General features: G+C 39.0%; 2 protein-coding genes across 3 annotated transcripts in view; one reads left to right on the plus strand and one right to left on the minus strand.

Annotated features, from left to right (window-relative positions):
- The window catches only part of EFCAB7 (EF-hand calcium binding domain 7), a 46,702-nt gene extending 43,696 nt beyond the window's left edge, over positions 1 to 3,006 (minus strand). Inside the window, exon 1 of one of the 2 annotated variants that reach the window (XM_074265749.1) lies at positions 2,872 to 3,006. The gene's annotated coding sequence lies outside the window, so the exon portion shown is untranslated. The remainder of the gene's footprint in view (positions 1 to 2,871) is intronic. The other variant, XM_074265750.1, reaches the window with a different exon arrangement.
- A 60-nt stretch (positions 3,007 to 3,066) lies between these two features.
- The window catches only part of ITGB3BP (integrin subunit beta 3 binding protein), a 43,271-nt gene continuing 26,652 nt past the window's right edge, over positions 3,067 to 19,685 (plus strand). The window contains exons 1-3 of the mRNA XM_074265755.1: positions 3,067 to 3,205; positions 12,016 to 12,058; positions 14,422 to 14,554. Coding sequence (XP_074121856.1) covers positions 3,201 to 3,205; positions 12,016 to 12,058; positions 14,422 to 14,554 — 181 coding nt within the window. The 5' untranslated portion in view covers positions 3,067 to 3,200. The remainder of the gene's footprint in view (positions 3,206 to 12,015; positions 12,059 to 14,421; positions 14,555 to 19,685) is intronic.

A 19,685-nucleotide genomic window follows, 5' to 3' on the forward strand; every position in this document is an offset into this window, starting at 1 on the left:
CTCGGGAGCCTGGGGAAGCTGGTGCCAGTGCCTGCTCGGCTGCTTACAACCAAGGGCGCAGCCGCTCTGGGCTGCTTTCCTCCCCTTGGCGGCTAAGAAACTCTCTGTTTGCTCCTCTAGAACATGGGCCTGGAATATTTGTCCTTCGGGAAGAGGCCACAACAAGCCGTGGGAAGGGTTCTGAGCCGCCCAGGAGGGACGTAGAGAAATCCGATGTTATTACTCGGGGTGAAAGGCCCGTCCGCCGGCCGGGTTCGTGTCTTCATCCTTCCTGACGGAGGCTTTCGGCGGCCATCGCGGCGGGACACTAAATCCTGCTGTTGCTCTAACAGCTCCCAACATTATTTTACTCAGTGTTGACTTCGGAAAATATATTCAACCTAATAAATTGGATATTTCAAGTTCAACAACAAGGCAATCCAAGTGGTGGGGCCCCCTTCAGGACTCATTGGGACTTCCGGGGGGCCTAAATGATTTGCACCTTCTTGAGGCACACTGGCCTTTTACACTTGGGAAAGGAAGATAATCATCACTTCTCCGGCTGAAGTACCCTATTTATAATAGCCAGGCCGCGCGGCTGACACTTTCCTATTAGGCCAGATTTAGAAGGACCCCACAGGGATGTGGTGTCACAGTCTGGTTACTGCAAATTGGGGTCACTCTAATTAAGAACCGGCGCTTTAAACACAGAGGCTTATAAATGGTGACAAGAAGCTATTAATATCAAGGAGGAGAGAGAAAACAAATGTTCATTCCCCAACAGTGATCTTCACAAGAGACTCGAGGCTGGCGCCGGCTCCCCTTAACCTGGAGCGGGTCCGTGCGCTTGGACGTCCCCCTCAGGCCCCTGAGGGCAGGGAGCCCGTGAACCCGGCACTCGGGCGGAGGGAAAGCACAGAAATGGAAAGCGGGAAGGGCCCTCGGACGCCCCTGGTGCAGCCCACACAGGAAAGGAAGCCTGACCACAACAGGAGACCGGCCGTCTCTCGTGGTGGAGAGTACTGGACCAGAGCTCCTCCAGCAAAGGCGGCAGCACGACCCAGCCCCCACCTGCGCAGCTCCCCCACCCCGCCCACTTAACGGACATGCTGCCACCTTTGACCTGGAGGAACTCCCCGGGGGGGATCCCAAAGGCCTCTTCCGGTCAGGGAGGACTCTCCATCCATGCTCTCTCCCAGTCACCCCCACTTGTCTTTGAAAACAGCTTGTTCTGGGTGGACCCTCTTAAGCCCTACTGTGTGTCGGGAACCTCCAAGTGCCAGGGTTACAAAGAAAGGCAAAGGGGGAGACGGCGCAGCAACAAGCGACAGGGCTCCCCGGGATCAGCCGAAGGGGGCTGGGGGGGTGAGAAAGGCTTGGCTGCCATGGGCAGAGAACGCACACAGTCAGTCAGTCGGGGGGAGGACCGGGGAATGATCTGGAACCAAAGGGAGGCTGAGGACTGGATGTCAAAGCGGGAGCAGCTTGGGGGGAAGGGGGAGGAGAGAGACAGTGACGTCATCACGGGCAGCAGGGGGCGGGGGGGGGGGCGTGAGGGGCAGGAGGCAGAGGCCGAACTCCCCGAGGCGGCCGCCTTTCCCGGGCTCCCTGGGGCCCAGCCCTCGGCCCAGGGCCCTGTCACTGGGGTGACAGCAGAGGGACTCTCCCAGGGGAGGAGGGGCCCAATCACTGCGGAAGACGAGGGGTTCTGGGAGCTCAGAAAGGCCGCCTCTCCCCCTTGAGACTGGCGAGGAGAGCTCCCGAGAGAATGGGCTGAGGCTGCAAGGAGGGTGAAGGCCAGTCCCTGCCCGCAAGGGGCTTCCTCTGGACTAGTGAGGAAGGCGCACAGCAGGGCGTGAGGGGGAGGGGGAGGGGGCAGAAGCCCACACCAGAAGGGGCCCCGGAAACTGAATTAAAAGGCCGCCTACAGACGGAGGGGCCGGACCTGGGCCCAGGGCAGCGGCTGGGAGCAAGGAGAACCACCTGGGACAGAGGACAGAGGCCTGTGACCACCGGGCGGAGCGTCAGAGAACCTGGCGGGAGAGGCTGCTGGTGCCCCCTACTGGTGCTGTGTGGGCTGTGCGGGCCCAGGGGGAGCGGGGGTGCCCCCCACTGCTCTGACGTCCCTGCCCCCATCCCAGGGATGGAGAAGATGAGGAACCGAGGCGCCCGAAGCCTTTCCCCGCCCCCGGGCCTGCCCGGCCTTGCTCGGGTGAAAAGTACTGGGAGTGATCAGGACTGGGAATCAACCCTAAGAGGGGCCTTTCCATGACAGCCGGCGGCCGGAGCAGAGTCCTCCCTGCAGGGGGCGCTTTACTTCTCAGGAGAAGGAGAAGGATGGAGCAAAGAGGGCAACAAGGCCTCTGACAAGCAGGAGGAGGAGGAGGGTGGAGAGTACTGACTGGCATCCCACCTGCACGCAGTAGGCCCGCACGCAGTAGGCCCCCACACAGAGAAGGCCTGTACGGGCCGCTCACAGTAGGTAGGCCGCACACACCTAGCCCTGACACACAGTAGGCCTGCAGAGGCCGCACATACAACCCCCCTCTCCCCCACAGCACATAATCTAACTAAATCTACACAGGCCACAGAAAGCAGGCCCTCCCCCACCCCACACACAGTAGGTCTGCAAAGGCCGCACACAGTGAGTAGGCAGCACACCCGGCCCGCACTCTGCGGATGCGAAATCCCCGCCAAGTGTTTGACGTGCTGTGTTTGGGGGGGTGGGGCCTGCGGTCGTCTCTCCCGGGCCTCGGCTGCACGTGGGGTCACCATGGTTATTCTCGTGGGGAGCTCTCCTCCCCTTCCACCTCTGGGACTCCTAGCCGGCCCCCCTCCTCAGGGAGAAGCCCGAAGCAGGGCGAGCGGGGGGCGCCGCGACCGGCTTCCTACCTCGCCCTGCGTCCCCTGTGAAGAAAAGGCGCCTCCGCCGAGTCTCTTCACTTCAGGGTCTCGAGCTGCTTCCCGGACTCCAACACCTCAGTCTTCTCGTTACCCTGGCAACAGTCGCCACCGGAAGTAGGAAGTGGCGAGGGGGCGGGGGACGGCCCAGGCGTGAGTCTGCGCAAGCGCTGTTATTATCAGTAGCGTAAGGAGTCGAAGGCGCATGCGCATGCTCCGGGTTTCCGGCCGGCGAAGAGTCAAGAAACAGCGCCCCGGCGTGGGGCGGAGCGGGAGCGTCTCGGAGGAGTTGGCGGCTGTTCCGGTTCCGGTAGCGCGAGATGCCGTAAGTATCCCGGGGAGGAGGGAGGGAGGGAATGGCGCGGCCTTGTTGGGGTGGGCGGGGCGTCACTCTGCCACAGGCCTACTTCTTTCCCAAGGGGAAACTGAGGCCCACAGTCATCCCAGAGGCCGGGATAAATCCAAGTTACCTTGGAAACTGTTTAGACCACGCCCGTCCCATCCCCTTTTACAGATGTTGAAACAGCCCAGAAAGCCTGGCCTGTGAGGTCCGAGTGTCTCAGGGGATGAGCGGGCAGGGCCCCTCTCCGGTGTCCATAGCCATCCCCCGGGCGGGGCTGGAGGTTCTGCTGGTGCGGAACGTGAGGTTTCCCCACGTGGCGATGGAGGCTGACTCCATAGCCTGTGCTTGCACTCCTGGGGAGTAATGGCATCGGCCTTTCTCCGTCTCCCTCCTGGCTCAGCCTTGTTTTCCCAGCTGCCGGAAGAACATTTGTATTCCCATTCCAAATCTCCTCTCCTTTTCCTTTCTCCCTCCCCAAGACAGCCAGCGATCTGATATATGTACAGTTCTAAACTTATTTCCATATCCATCATGTTGCACAAAAAAATCTGATCAAAAGGGGAAAAAGCACAAGAAAACACAAACAACAAAAAGCTGAGAATACTACGCTTCCAGCCACGTTTAGTCTCCTTGGTTCTCTCTGAATGCGGAGGGCACTTTCCATCTCACATCTGTTAGAACTGTCCCAGATCACGGCATTGTTGTAAAGAGCCAAGCCCATCACAGTTGATCATCATGTAGTCTATAGTGATCTCCTGGGTCTTCTCATTTCACTCGGTATCAATCCTTGTAAGTCTTTCCACCTGCTCATCGTATTCCATTATATTCACATATTATAACTTATTCAGCCATTTCTCAACAGATGGGTATCCACTGAATTTCCAGTTCTTTGCCACTACAAAAAGACGGCTACAATTGAAGGGGAAGGAAACTGGTTCCCTTTACTGAAACTATGTTCCCTTAAGATGATCTCTCTGAAACTGTGTTCCCTTTTGATCTGTGAGTCTCCCCCCAGATAAGTTATCTTTGGGGGATCCCAGACCCTTTGATTAAATTAGAAATCTTGGCCAAAAAGCACCCCTTTGAAGGGTTCTTAATTCCAATAGGAGATCTAGGCTGGATACCACTAAGCATCTAGGCCTGGGAACCTTGGCTTTTTAAAGCCTCAAGACTCCTTTTAAAGGGCAGTTTCTAAACTCACTCATTGCAGAAGGTCTAAAGCAGCTGCTAGGACCCAGCCCGCTGAGAAGGCATTCTCTTCTCAGTGTCAGCCTCCATTTCCCTAATAAGACTTTTCCACTGTAGAAGTCAGTCTCTTAGCAGAACTGGCTTCCTGCCCAACAACAAACTTTCATTTTTGCCAGTTAATATTTTGGGTTTCATGAATTTTTTCATGAAAAACCTCTGCTAGTATCAGAGAGTTATTAAAATCCAAAGGGATTTTAATAACTCTCTGATACTAGCCTCATCACAATAATTTTTGCACATGTGGGACCTTTCATATATGTGTGTGTGTGTGTGTGTGTGTGTATATATATATATATATATATATATATATATATATATATATATATATATATATATATATATATATATATATATATATATATATATATATATATATATATATATATTGAATTGGACTTAATGAAGTATCAAGAATCAGTCAAACAAAACCAAAAAATGAAAAAAAAAAATTAGAAGAAAATGTAAATATAAAATACCTCATTGGAAAAGCCAGGAATAATTGAAAATCCTCTATTTTATTGAATGTCCATCTTTTCTCCAGAAAGATAATGCTTAATTTTGCTGAGTAATTGATTCTGGTTATAGTCCAAGTTCCTTTGCCTTCTGGAATGTCATTCCAGGCCCTCTGATCCTTTAATGTGGAAGATCCTGGATAATCTTGATTATGGATCCTCAATTATTGAATGGTTTTTGTTTTTTGTTTTGTTTTGTTTTATTTTATTTATTTATTTATTTTGGCTGCTTGCTGTATTTTCTCCTTGATCTGATAAATTGTAGAATTTAGCTACAATATTTGTTGGAGTTTTCATTTTGGTATCTCTTTCAGGATGATCAATGGATTCTTTCAATGACTGTTTTAATCTATGGCTCTAGAATATCAGGGCAGTTCTCCTTGATGATCTCATATAAGATATTGTCCAATTTTGTTTTGTTTTTCTACCATGGCTTTCAGGTAGTCCAATAATTATTAGATTGTATCTCCTGGATCTTTTTTCCAGGCCAGTTGTTTTTCCAATGAGGTATTTTACATTTACATTTTCTTCTAATTTATTTTTTCATTTTTTGGTTTTGTTTGTCTGATTCTTGATACCTCATTAAGTCCAATCAAAATTTTAGTGAATTGTTTTCTTGTTAGCTTTTTTTTTTTTTTTTTTTAACATCCTTTGTATCTGGCCAATTATACTTTTAAAGAAGTTGTTTTGTTTGGTGGATTTTTTTTTCCATTTTGCCAGTTCTAATTTTTAAGAAGTTGTTTTATTCAATATATAAATTTTTTCATTTCACCAAATTTATTTTTTAAATAGTTTACTCCAGTCAATTTCTGTGTTTCCTTTTTCCAAGCCATTGTTTATCATACAGACTCTATGCAGAGAACTTTGCTTATTGGGATGCTCTGGTCTTTGGACTTAGTAACATTTACTGGTTAAATTGTGGTATTCCCATTATCCAAACGGTTCCTTTAAATCACCAACACTTTTGTTCATTTCTTTGCTTTTAAAGATTGCTTGGGCATGTGTATTATCTTGATATAAGTATGAAAAAAATAAATGGACATGCTATAGTAGAGTCTCAGAATTAAAGAATTTCAGAGATGGAAGGGACCTTAGTGGCTATCTAATTGAACCTGTGCCTGAAAGGAGTTCAACTAAACCTAGTTGACAGTTGATCTTCTAGCTTCTTCTAGGAGACTCACTACCTTCGAAAATAGCTGATTCCTCTTTTGGGCAGTTCTCATTTCTCTGCAGCTTCTACCCCATCAATCAAACCATAAGGACTGTCTTTCAAGAGGAGCCACCTTATGAGATCTTTTTGAAACCCATAACTAAACTTCTAGAATGATGTAACGGCAAAGTTAAAAGAGTGTACTTACCTAGAAAATCCAAATAATCTATTTATTAAACACTTAGTATATATGAGGTACAGTGTTAAGTACTAGAGATACAAGATATAAAACTCAAATATTTAAGAAATTGAAGAAAATGAATGGAAAATATCTACTTTCAAAGACAATTGATATAGAAAACAAGCCCAGAAGAGAGAATTTTTGGATTCCCTAATAAGAACTATGATCTCCCCCACCAATTCCTAGAAAAGCCATGTGTCAAGAAATAAAATTTCTCAGGGGCCCAAATGAAAATAAAATCCACCAGTCACTTCTTGGGAAAAACAAAACAAAACTATGACTTGAAAATAACCAGCAATGGCATAGCCAAAATCTGAAGTTTACAGATCAAATAAAAAATGCTAGAAGCAACCAAAAAGAAAATGTTCATGAACTAAGGAGCCAAATCAGTTTCACACAAAACCTGACAACCACCACTCTAAAGGAAATAATCTAGAAACATAATTTATTAAAAAATAAAATCATATAACTAGAATAAAATACCCTGCAAGACATAATTCTACAAGGAAATAAATGGGCCATTAGTGGAATAACGACTTTAAAGTAGTTACAATGAAAAGATCAGAGCTTAGTAGATACTTTGAAATGCAAACACATGTAAGAGAATTCTAGAAAGATAATAGAAAAACTAAGTTTTTCTTCAGCATGTCATGATTTCAGGAGTTTACAGAAAGAATTAAATAAGGTAAATGAAGGTGAATTTACTCCATTTTGGTGGCTTGGGAAGAAAGAAAAGGAAAAGAAAAAGAGATTCATTAGAAGAAAAAATATTATTTCTTTTTATTGGAGTACATGAGAAGAGAATACAAAAATGGAGGCAAGGGCTGAGGACACCAGTCATCATGTGAACTGTGCTCTCAACCTGGACCACAAAGGAGGATTGAAAACACTCATGCACATATACGAACATACATATGTATGAATTTGGTAGGGTAAAACTTAAACTTAACAGGGAAACATTCAGGTTAGGGAAAGGGGACAACAGTTGAAGAGGGGATAGGGTCAAGGAGAGAATACAGAGTCTTAAAAACAAAGAAGAAGGTGTTAGAACCTGAAATGTGGTCTGGGGAGGGTAGAGAGGAGCACAGTGGCAGCGGATCACTTCAATTACAGATCACCATGTTGGTCACATCCCTTCTCACTACTTTATTTTTTGGATGGAGGTAGGGAGTGGTCAAGAGAGGAAAAAATAAAGGATGAAAATCAACTCTCAGATTGGCTAAAATGGCAGAAAAGATAATAATAAATATTGAAAAGGATGGGGGGAAACTGATAGTAATGCATTGTTGGTGGAGTTGTGAATTGATCCAATCATTCTGGAGAGTAATGCCAAACTATACCCAAAGGGCTATTAAACTGGATATATATCTTTTGAGTCAGCAGTATCTCTCTTGGGTCTATATCATAAAAAAGGGAAAGAGATCCATATATGCAAAAATGTTTTTCACAGCCCTATTAGTAGTAGCAAGGAACTAGAAACTTGAGTGGCTGCTCTTCAGTTGGAAAATGGCAGAATAAGTTATGGTGTATGAATGTAATGGAATATTATTATTCTATAAGAAACGATTAGCAGGATGATTTCAGAAAAGCCTGGAGAAACTTACATAAATTGTTGCCGAGTGAAGTGAGTAGAACCAAGAAAACATTTTACAGAGGAACAAGATTAATGTGATGATCAATTGTGATGAAATTAGCTCTTTTCAACAATAAGGTGATTCAAAGCAATTCCAATAGACTTTGGGGGGGGGGGGATACTATCTGCATCTAGAGAAGAACTTTGGAGACTGTGGATTGAAGTACAGTATTTTCACCTTAGTTTGTTTCTTTGCTTGTTTTTTCTTTCTCATGGCTTTTTTTTCCCTTTTTGATGTGATTTTTCTTGCACAACATGAAAAATTTGGAAATATGATTAAAAGAAATGCACATAGAGGTAAGGGAAGGATAAAATTTTGGATCACAAAGTCTTAAAAAATAAATGTTGAAAACTATCCGTATAATTGGAAAAATAAAATGCTATTGAAAAATTAAAGTATGTTTACAACTAGGAGGATACTTTAAGATTGAAATAATTTATATTAATGATTTTACTTGTCCCTTAAGTATTTAAATTAAATCTCCTATCCTTTAGAATGTCTTTTCCTAAACATGTCCACATCCATAGTGTGCCTGCCTACAAATTGTACTTCTTTGGTAGCCTTTGGACAAATTTTCAAAGCTATAGCACACAGTAAACATCTTGTGATCATGATAATTGTTGCTGCTTTTGCCATCATGAACTGAAAATGAGTAATCCCACTGAATGCTGAGAGAGCTAGCATCTCTTTACATGGCACTCACATGTATTCTGTGCTTTACATGCCTGTGTCAAAGGGGTGTGTGAAAGAATGAAAGGGATAATATAAAAGGGGTGAGAGAGCCCCTCCTTTCTTCTTTGCTCGTCTCCTAGTGTAGGATGGAAAATAAATCATTTTTAACATCTCGATTTATGTACAAAGAGTCACATGGGATATGAATTTGGTCATTGCCTTTCATCAGAGAATTTCTAATCATCTCACAAGCACACTCAGTAATCCTCTAAACATCCCTGTGCAGTTGGTGGCTGGCAATATTATCATCTCCATTACAGTGGAGAATAAATGCAAGGATAGAGATACTAAGTGATACTTTTATCTTCCATTCAGAGATTTCATAGTACTTTACAGGCTGGTGTTATTATCAACTCTATGAAGCTTAGTGAGATTATGTGATTTGCCCAACCTTGAGGGAAGAATTTGGCACGGCATCAAGGCTCCCAAAGTTGTATTCACATGCCTGCATTTCTTCTTCTCACCACCGTCACCCCTGATATTCTATTCCATGTTCAGTCCCTGATTTTAGAAATTCCATGACGAAGCCTTTAGTTTTCACATGTTTAGAATACTGGTCCAGGCTTCTGCCCTCATTCGCCTCTATGCACATTCTTTTCATAAGCCTCTGGGTGGCGTCCATACCTCATATTGAGTAGCTTGGGAAGTGTCCAGAAAATGTCAGGGAGAGCTCAAGCTAAGACGACCATTATTTTTATTTGTTGGGAATTAACTAATTGAAGTTTTTCACTACTAGAAGCATTTAACAGCAGCCTCACTTGATATTTGTGAGCTAATGAATCAGATTTCAAACAAAATAAACCAGAATCTGACAGAAAATATTATTAATATCACTTAACACGTATTAAGTACCTACTACATACCAGATAAGGGCAAAATTGGTGATGTTCATTCTTAATGTAATTCTGTTGTATTCATAAACAAACCAGAACTTTTAAATATGTAAGAATTCCAAAATCTTACCCCACTTAACCTACCTCACATTATTTTCTAACTACTTCCTAATATAACTCTATTTCATTAAGGCCAGGATCTCCCTGTTCTCATCACCTGGCAAGCCATCTATCTTTGCACCATGTATTATCTAAAGTTTTTTCCTTTTCAAAAATCAACTTATATTTAGGCTTAGAAGGTCCATCTGAAGACTTTTGTTCCTTATTTGACTTTTTTTGATTGTAGGATCTTCTCTGATCTCCTGTAGCAAATACTTTGTAGAATCTTGCTATTTCAGCTTGCAAGAGACTGCATTGGAGTTCTATCTGAAAAATAACCTCTCTTGTAGTATACCCCACGGACAGCCAACTGTAAGCCCCTTGACAACTATGACCTTGGTGTGTCTCCACTGGTGTTTCCCTTCCCAACCTCTCCAACCTTAGTAAATGTGAGGAAAACCAGAACTTTTAAATATGTAAGAATTCCAAAATCCTTAACCTGTCCCACATTATTTTCTAACTACTTCCTAATATCACTTTATTTCATTAAGGCCAGGATCTCCTTTCTGTTCCTCCAGAGTCTGGCCTGCTTTCCTTAGCCATGCCCTGGACTTTGGGTGCCATTCTTCCTAATGTCTCAAGGCTGGAGGCCCCCCTGCTGCCTTCCATTTCTGCCTGTTACAATGCTTCTCTTCCTTAAGGGCTTGCCTCAAGTATCCTCTTCCCTATAAAACATTTCCTACCACTTCGAAGAAGGGATCTCTTCTTTTACCCTCACAGACTCTGGAACTCTTCTTTACTACAATCACTTTCCCTTTAGGATGGCATTGGTTGAGGTCAGGATCTGAACCTTACTTCTATATTCTCTTGGCCTGATGTAGTGTCTTGCATATAGCTGGCATTAAAGAACTCTGATTAATTGAACTTAATTGAAAAAATTGTGAAGATTATTAACTTTTGGAACTATATAATGTAGAGTAATATTTATTTTAAACCAAATGTAAACAGGATTTTAAAAAATCATTTCCCATTTTGAGTTATTCATAGCATGATTTTCTCCATGCTTGGTTAAGAATATATAGTCATTTGATTTTAAATAGATTTGTGAGAGATATTTTTAAAAGTTTATTTTGAATGTTAAAATAATTTTGTGAACTAAGATAACATTACAGTAACAGTGTATTGTAGTTTGATAAAGCTTCAATTTTGGTATCTCTCTTGTTTATTAAGGAATTTGTTTTTGTCCAAAGCACCATTGTCTTGGATCCTTTTCTAGTGGTTGCCAACAAATCACTAGATAAGACAATCAGTAGACAAGGATGAGTTTTTTAGTAGTTTTCTTTTGGGTTTGAAATAGAGGTTTTTTCCCCCCTAAAACTATGCTTTATGAACTTTCACAATGTTTCTGACTTTTTTCTGCTTTAATTTTAATGTAATTAGTTTAATTTCTCTTTTTCAAGGACCAAAAAGGTATTTCTAAAACTGTATTTGTCACTGAGAAAACTAGACCTAATTTATGTTGACCTTTTTCTCCTTGGAGTATTTAGTCTGCATTCAATAAAATTTTGATGACTGCTCTTTAGAAGACAGCTGCACGAAATAAAGTCTTATAAATATTCTGCTTTTCCTTTCTGAGTATTTCCATGAACAGCTGGGCATCCACTTCAGCAGAACAGATTTTGCACATGGAAAGCTGGGCATGTGCCTGATTCAGTTTAGTAAAGAAGACAAAAAAAATAGTTTCTTATGGGTTGGGGACTTGTAAAGACATGGAGCATCTGTTCCCCAGTTAAGCCATAGTCTGATAGCACTGAATCATGTTAAGAGCTCAAAGGATGGGATGAACAACTTTGTTTTTTTCACCTTGACTCTCCCAGTATTTTTAATGCTAAATGCATTATTTCTACTAATGACAAGTTACTTTCAATACCCACCCTAAAGGTATGTAAATGACTGGACTCTTGTGAAGAGTTATTGATTGGGGATAATTTTCTGGGAAGGTAACAAGTAGAGGATGTTTTGAAGTTGTGTGTATTTAATAATGCTTGTATGATTAGCATGATGTCATATCTATAAATGTGTTTTCAAAATAGAGATATTTATAGATATATCATTTCTGAAGGTATACTGTCTTTCGTGTATTATTAAAACACAAAACAAGGTATACTCGACTGCCCTCTGAGAGTTGTTCTTCCTAATATATATCATCTTCCAGTTTTTTAAAATACATGAAATTGAGTTGCAAAATTGACTCTAAAACCTTTGCTTGTGCATATTGCCTATGAAAATGTGATTACTTGAGGCTTGTAAAATTTAAGATCTCTTTAAATATTTTGTTTACAGTGTTAAAAGATCCCTGAAGTTGGATGTCTTATTACAGGAAAATGTAAGTATCTAACTGTGTATTCTTATTATATGTGGGAAAATTATATGGATTAGAATTTTTAAAATTCCATTTATTTAAAAGCATGATCACCAAGCAAGGGAAATAACTTACTGAAATGAGTTGGGTTTTTTGATAAATCCTTATCTCATATTGGCTGTTATTTTTATAATGTTATTTTTTTATAAATAAAGAAAAATTATTGATCAGTCTTGTTAATATCTAGATTACTCAGGAGGCAAATGTGAATTACAAACCTCTGAAATACTGTATTATAAATTAGTGTATTGTAGGAGTCAATGTTCTGGCACAAAAAGGCATAAATAACTATGGAATCATAAGAATACTTTAACATACACATTGTGTAGATTATTGTACAAATGCAACACATTTTGATGTCTAATTATCTCTACCAGCTAGCCTGGTTTGATTAAACAATACAATAGCAATACTGTAATAAATTTCACCATTGTTATCACAATAAAATAGTATTGTCCTGTTGCAATCCCTTTTTGTAAACCTAGTTAGTACATTCTTAGTGTCAGCATGTCAGGACATATGTCAATTTATTATGTTCTCAGCTCCACAGTGGGTGTTGCTTCAAACCCTAATACTGGGACATTCATAGAGATAGCAAGATGAGAGGGAAGTCATTTCATGTGAAAGTATATTAAAACAAAAGCCTGGTCAGTAAATGAGCTTCCCCTCTTTCCCATATGGCAATGTCATTTTAGAGAAATGTGTTTATGTATAATTCCTCTTTGGCTGTCTCTCTGGTATTTAGCAAAACAGAAACTTGAAATTTTTAAAATCTCCAAGATACTTTTCTTTTATTTAAACAAAGGTGGCAAAACACTGCAATGGCACTAAAAAAATCATTAGCAGTTTAATTAGCAGTTTAGTGGACCATTATCCAACTTGTTGGGTTCAGCATGCAGCTGTGACTGTAATTCTGCATCTGTTTCTTGAGGCAGGGGAGGATTTGGGAGATGAGTAGTCCAGCCAGAAATTAAATGCAGTTCTTTCCTGCCCCAAAGCTCTCTTTGGGATATAGGAACAAAATGATTTGAACTGAAAAGAACTGCGTTTTAGAGTTCATTCTTTTTGTGTAGTACAGAAGTCACAATCGCGAGCTTGCTGTCCAGAATGCCCATTGTCAAACCAATGAGCTTCATTGGAAAATGAGAATGTGACTCTTCAGGGTGATATGGTAATACTTGGTGACTCTTCAGTATGTTTAGAGAGCCTCTTTGTACAAGATTTTGTCCACATAGTTTTTAGACAGTGACTTTACTGATTAAACATTTCTTAATGTTTGCCATGGAAACCATCTCACTTTTTCCTAGGAAGACCAGAAATGTGGAGGGAAAGTAACTCAGGCAGAATAAGGGTCTTGAAAATTACAATTCTAAATGGCAACCTTGAAGATTTCATGATAATGAATAAAAGGCAATGAGGAAAGAATCAAGTAATCTTCACTAAAGTTTTGGAAGGCTAATTGATTTGCAAGTACAAGTGAAATAGCCAGGAAATGTCATCATCTGGTTCATTTTTTCTGTCCAATTTAAAACAAAAAGGCCACAGTATCCAAAGCTGCCTTTTGTTAAATAATAACGATGATGATGATGATAACGAGCACTCATGAAGCTAAGTGTCAGGCACCATACTTAGTGCTTTACAATTATCTCAGTTGATCCTCACAATGACTCTGGGAAAGAAATGCTTATAATATCCCCATTTTACAGATGAGAAGACTGAGAGGTGATGTGACTTGCCCAGGATCACCCAGCTAATAAGTGTCTGAGGCTGTATTTGAACTCAGGTATTCCTGATGCTGTGCCCTGTGACACTGTCTAGGGACCTCAGGAAACAATCATCACAGCACCTCCTTCTGGAGCTTTTGTAAGAATCAAATGCCATAATAATTGTCAAGTGCTTTGCAGATTTTAATGAGCGACACAAAATGTTAGCTATTATTTCAGGAGGCAGTTGTTTAGAAACAGGCATTCTATCTTGTTCCTGGAGAAGCATTTTGTTTGTAAATGGAGTGGTCCAGTTTCTAGGATTACAGTCACGCATTGTGTTCAGCCCAAATCAAAATCTAAGGTTGCCCTTTACTTGCCTATTCGTCCAATTTGGGGGTACTCTGATGGAAAGTGGGCATCTTAAAATTATTGAGCTGATCTGAAATGTAAAAATGTCTTTGTTAGCTTTGAAGAGAGCAGATGAGTGTTTAAAATCTGAAAATAGCAAAGTAGAATCTGTTTTGATTAGTAACTTGGGATGAATTTTACCATGCAATGGAAAATATATAAAGTTACTTCATCTTATCTCAAAATTTCTCTGAAAACTGTTATTTGCTATAGTCCCCTAAATCTAGGCAATCCAGAGGACAGCTTATAGCATCTTACTCACCAACAACAGGAACTCGTCAGATCAGCCCGTATTCATCTCCCAGAAGTCATAATGGACGAGAGCTCAGAAATGGACCATCAAATGGTTAGTTAAGCATTCTTTTCCATTTACTGTAAAATTTTTCTAGTTATTGGTTAAATCAAGAATTTGAATATATGATGTATGGATCACATTGACCCTGATTTTCTCTCTCCTCTCTTTGATTTAAAGAATTTAGACATGGATCAAAACCATTTGGTACTGGCTAAGAAATAGAGAGGTTGATCAGTGAAATAGGTTAGGTTCACACAACAAAATAGCCAATGACTATAACAATCTAATATTTGATAAATTCAAAGACTCCAGCTTTGGGGATAAGAATTCACTATTTGATAAAAACTTCTGGGAAAATTACTAACTAGTATGGCAAAAAGGAGTCACAGACCCACACGTAACACCAAGATAAGGTCGAAATGGGTTCATGATCTAGATGTAAAGAATGAGATTATAAACAAATTAGAAGAACACAGGTAGTTTATCTCTCAGATTTGTGGAGAAGGAAGGAATTTGTGACCAGAAGAACTAGAAAACATTATTAATCATAACACAGATAATTTTGATTATATTAAGTTAAAAAGTTTTTGTACAAGAATTTAGACATGGAGAAAATGCATTAAAACAGTTTTGTCACCAACATAAGCTTTCAGAACACTTATATTAAAACAACGATCACAACACTGGTTCCTTTTACCATCAGATTTATTAAGTAGAAGTTATGTATCTACCAACTGATGAGCGTGCTTAAATTAATAAGCTATTAATCACACATTGAAGGAAGCCTAGATCCAAACATTATTGCTCATAGTTTTAGAATATTTCTAAATATTTGTTTCTTTGACACTTAGTATCATTTACGTTACTTGAACAAGAAGGCCTCAGTTCAAATCCGGCCTCATACATTTACTTAGCTTTATGACCCAGGGCAAATCACTTAGCTACCCTGCCTCAGTTTCCCTATCTGTAAATGGTGATGATAATACTACCTATCTCCCAGAGTTGTTGTAAGTATTAGATCAGATAATGGCTCAAAAGCACTTAACATAGTGCAGTGCTTGACACATAATATAAGCTATCCAAAGGTAGCTATTGTTGTTATTGTCTCTTTTCATTTAACTTTCTTTTTGCTTTTTTGTAACTTATGCCCATTTATGAATGTTCAAATCAATCCTCATATTCACCTTTCCCTTGTAAATTCTCCCTTCTAACAAAGAAAAATGTAAGCAAAAGCCACTGACAAAGTAACTCCTCCTAACCTATAACATGTTCTGTATATTTATAATTCTGAAAGTGGATGGTTTTAAATTGATTTATGTATTTACCAAAGAAAGACTTGTCTATTAATATGAAAATGTTTTGATTTAACACTTTGAACTTGATTTTACTTAGATTTAGTTTGTTAATATGTTATTTTCCCCCAATTAAACAATATTTTAAACTTTTTTTTTGTTTTGAGTTCCAGATTCTTTCCTTTCCTACCTCCTTCTTCTCTCTTTTCACTGAGACAATAAGCAATCAAAAATAGCTTATACATGTGCAATCATGTCATACTTTTCTATATTAGTCATTTTTTCCAGGAAGACTCAAATTTTTTAAAAAATGAATGAAAAAAAGTGGGAAACAGCATGCATGCTTGAGCCCATATTCAAACAATATCAGTTCTTTCTCTGGAGTTAGTATGCTTCATCAGTTCTTTGGGATTTTCTTTGATCATTATATTACAAAGAATAGCTAAGTCATTCAGAATTGGTCATCATACAATATAAGTATTATTGTGTTATAACATTATTTTGGTTCTATTCACTTCACTTTGCATTAATTCATGTAAGTCTTTACAGGTTTTTCTGAAATTATCCGGCTTGTCATTTCTTATGGCACAATAATATTCTAGCACATTAATATACTTTAGCATGTTTAGCTATTCCCTAAATGATGATCATGCCTTTAATTTCTAATTCTTAGCGACTACAAAAATAGTTGCCATAAATATTTTTTGTACTATTTTTTTTAGATGTCTTTGGAATATAGACCTAGCAATTGTGTTGCTAGGTCCAAGGTTATGTACTTTTATAGCCCTTTAAGCATGGTTCTAAATTGCTTTCCGGAATGGTTGGATCAGTTCACAACTCCAACAATGCATTACCGTCCCATTGTCCCATATCCCCTTCAGCATCCAACATATTCCTTTTTTGTCATATTAGTCAATCTGATAGTGATAGTTAGTCTGTGAGGTCTTACCTCAGAGTTATTTTGATTTTCATTTCTTTAGTTGGTAGTAATTTAGAACATTTTCATATGACGATAGATAGCTTTGATTTCTTTGAAAACTGTCTTCATATCCTTTGACCATTTATCATTTGGGGAATAGCTTTATTTTCATAAATTTGACTCAGTTCTCTAGGAAATATTTGAGAAATGAGACCTTTATCAGACATACTTGTTGCAGAAGTTTTTTCCCCAGTTTTATGTTTTTCTTATAATTTTGGTTGTATTGGTTTTGTTTTGAGCTGAAACTTTAATTTTATATAATCAGAATTATCTATTTTATAATACATTTTGTAATACTCTCTACTTCTTGTTTGGTTCTAAATTCTTCTCTTCTCCATATTTTTGACAAATATACCATTCCATGCTCTTCTAATTTGCTTTATATGTAAATCATGTACTAATTTTGACCTTATCTTGGTATGCAATGTGAGGTATTGATCTATAACTAGTTTCTACCATACTGTTTTTTAGTTTTTTAAGCAGTTTGTGGGAAATGAGTTTTTGTTCCAAAAGCTTGGATCTTTGGGTTTTTCATATACCAGATTACTATGGTTATTTACTAGAACATAATTTGATCCTAATCTATTCCACTTTATTTCTTAGTCAGTACCAGATTATTTTGACAATTATCATTTTATAAAATAGTTTTAGATCTGGTATGACTAGATTACACATAGTTTTTGTTGTTTCTTTGTAATATATTGTTAATCTATTTAGAAAGATCTAGGCAGCTCTATAGATTTCATGGATTATTTAAATTGTGACACTTTTAATGACTGTCAATCTGTAATATGTCTGATAGCTTTTATAATTTATTGTTCAGTTATATCCAGATCTTCATTACCCCATTTTAAGTTTTCTTGGCAAAGATACTGGAGTGATTTGCCATTTCTTTCTCTGGTTCATTTTAAAGATGAAGAAATAGATGCAAACATGGTTAACATGCAAGGGTTGCACAGGTACTGTCGGAAGCCAGATTTGAACTCATGAAGATGAGTCTTCCTGACTCTGGGCATGTCTCTCTATCTTTTGAGCCATTCAGTTGTCCAATTTTTATAATATATATGTTAAATAAGTTCATTTAATAAAATCTCTTTTACATATGGTAAGCCTAATTCATATTCTATTGTTTAGCATATCTTATACAATAAACATACATTCACAAGGAACTACACAAAAATGCAGATATATCCCTGTTTGCCAAACTTTTGTTTAAACTGCTCAGCTATGAGGCAAATGGGCAGTTAACGTAGGGATTTTTTGGGGGGGGAGGGTAGTTGAGTCTAGCCCAGTGTCATTTTTATCCTATAGCTATTTTGATTAGGATTATGATCACAGACACATAATGGATTATACATTTAAAAAAAACAACCTATAATTCTATCATATTATGTGTGCACCTGATAATCATGCAAAAAATAAACATGAATACCTTATAGACTGAATATGTAGATTATATATACATATGCTGAGCTGGGAATAGCTTTGAAGGGCATGAGTGCTGTATTTTCTCACTAAGATTACATATGAACTGAAAGGAGCATTCTTTTTACTATAAAAAGACTGGTCCCATGCTCACATTTGACATTTAGGTAGATAATTATTCCAACACGTAGTGTTGAGCCCTTTTCCTAAAGTCATACGAAACAAAATGGTGACTTTGATTCTTTACTAAACCATGGATTTGTCCTTTGTAATTCACCAGTCCAACTTTTCCTAATTTCTAATTTTGTTCATTACAATTTTGAAAACCAAGTAAGAGAGATAGAGGGAAAATTAAGAAAAGAATTGAGAGTAGTACAAAAGAAAATATAAAAAGCTAATGAAGAGAAGAATGCAAAAATTGGCTGATTGGGTACAAAAGCTTATTGAGGAAAATAAAAATTAGAATTGAGTAAGTGGAAGCGAAAGACTTCATGATAAATCAAGATACAATAACGCAAAATCAAATAAATTTTTAAAATATGAAAAAAGTGAAATATCTCATTGGAAAAGCAATTAACTTGGAAAATGGATTGAGGAGAGATAATTTAAAATTATTGGTCCACCTGAAAGTCTCGATCAAAAAAATAACTTGGACAGATCATCTTTCAAAAAATTATCAAGGAAAACTGTCCTGATATTCTAGAACAGAGGGTAAAACAGAAATTGAAAAAAATCCACTGATCTCCTCCTGAAAAAGATCCCCAAATGAAAACTCCCAGGAATATTATAGCCAAATTCTGGAACTTCTGGGTCAAGGAGAAAATATTGCAGACATCCAGAAAGAAACAGTTCATGTATAGTGGAGCCACATTCAGGATAACACAAGATTTAGCAGATTCTACATTAAAGGATCAGGGGGCTTGGAAAAATGATATTCTGGATAGAAGCAGAGCTAGGATTACAACAAAGAATCACCTACCCAGCAAAACTGAATATAATCCATTCAATAAAATAGATAATTTTCAAGCATTTGTGATGAAAAGATCAGAGCTGAATAGAAATTTTGATTTTCAAATACAGGACTGGGGAGAACCATAAAAAGATATCACTTATATCATTAGAGACTTAATAAGGTTTATTTATTTATATTCCTACATGGGAGGAGGATACTTGTAACTCATTAGAACTTTCTCATTTTAGCAGTTTGAAGGAGTATTATATAGAGGGCACAGGTAGTTGAATATGAAGGAATAATATCCTTTTAAAAAGTGATGAAATTAAGGAATTAAGAGAGGAATGTCCTGGGAGAAAGGGAAAAGGGAGAAATGGAATGGTGTAAGTTATTGGCCATAAAAAGAGTCAAGAAAAAAGCTTTTATAGTGTATGGGAAAAGGGCGAGGAAAGGAAATTGGCTAAAAGAGGAAATAACATACCACCCTCAATATAGGTATAGAAATCTCTTCAGGGAGGTTCAAGGGCACATGGC

Source organism: Sminthopsis crassicaudata, chromosome 4, assembly GCF_048593235.1.
Source record: "Sminthopsis crassicaudata isolate SCR6 chromosome 4, ASM4859323v1, whole genome shotgun sequence".
Lineage (NCBI taxonomy): Eukaryota > Metazoa > Chordata > Mammalia > Dasyuromorphia > Dasyuridae > Sminthopsis > Sminthopsis crassicaudata.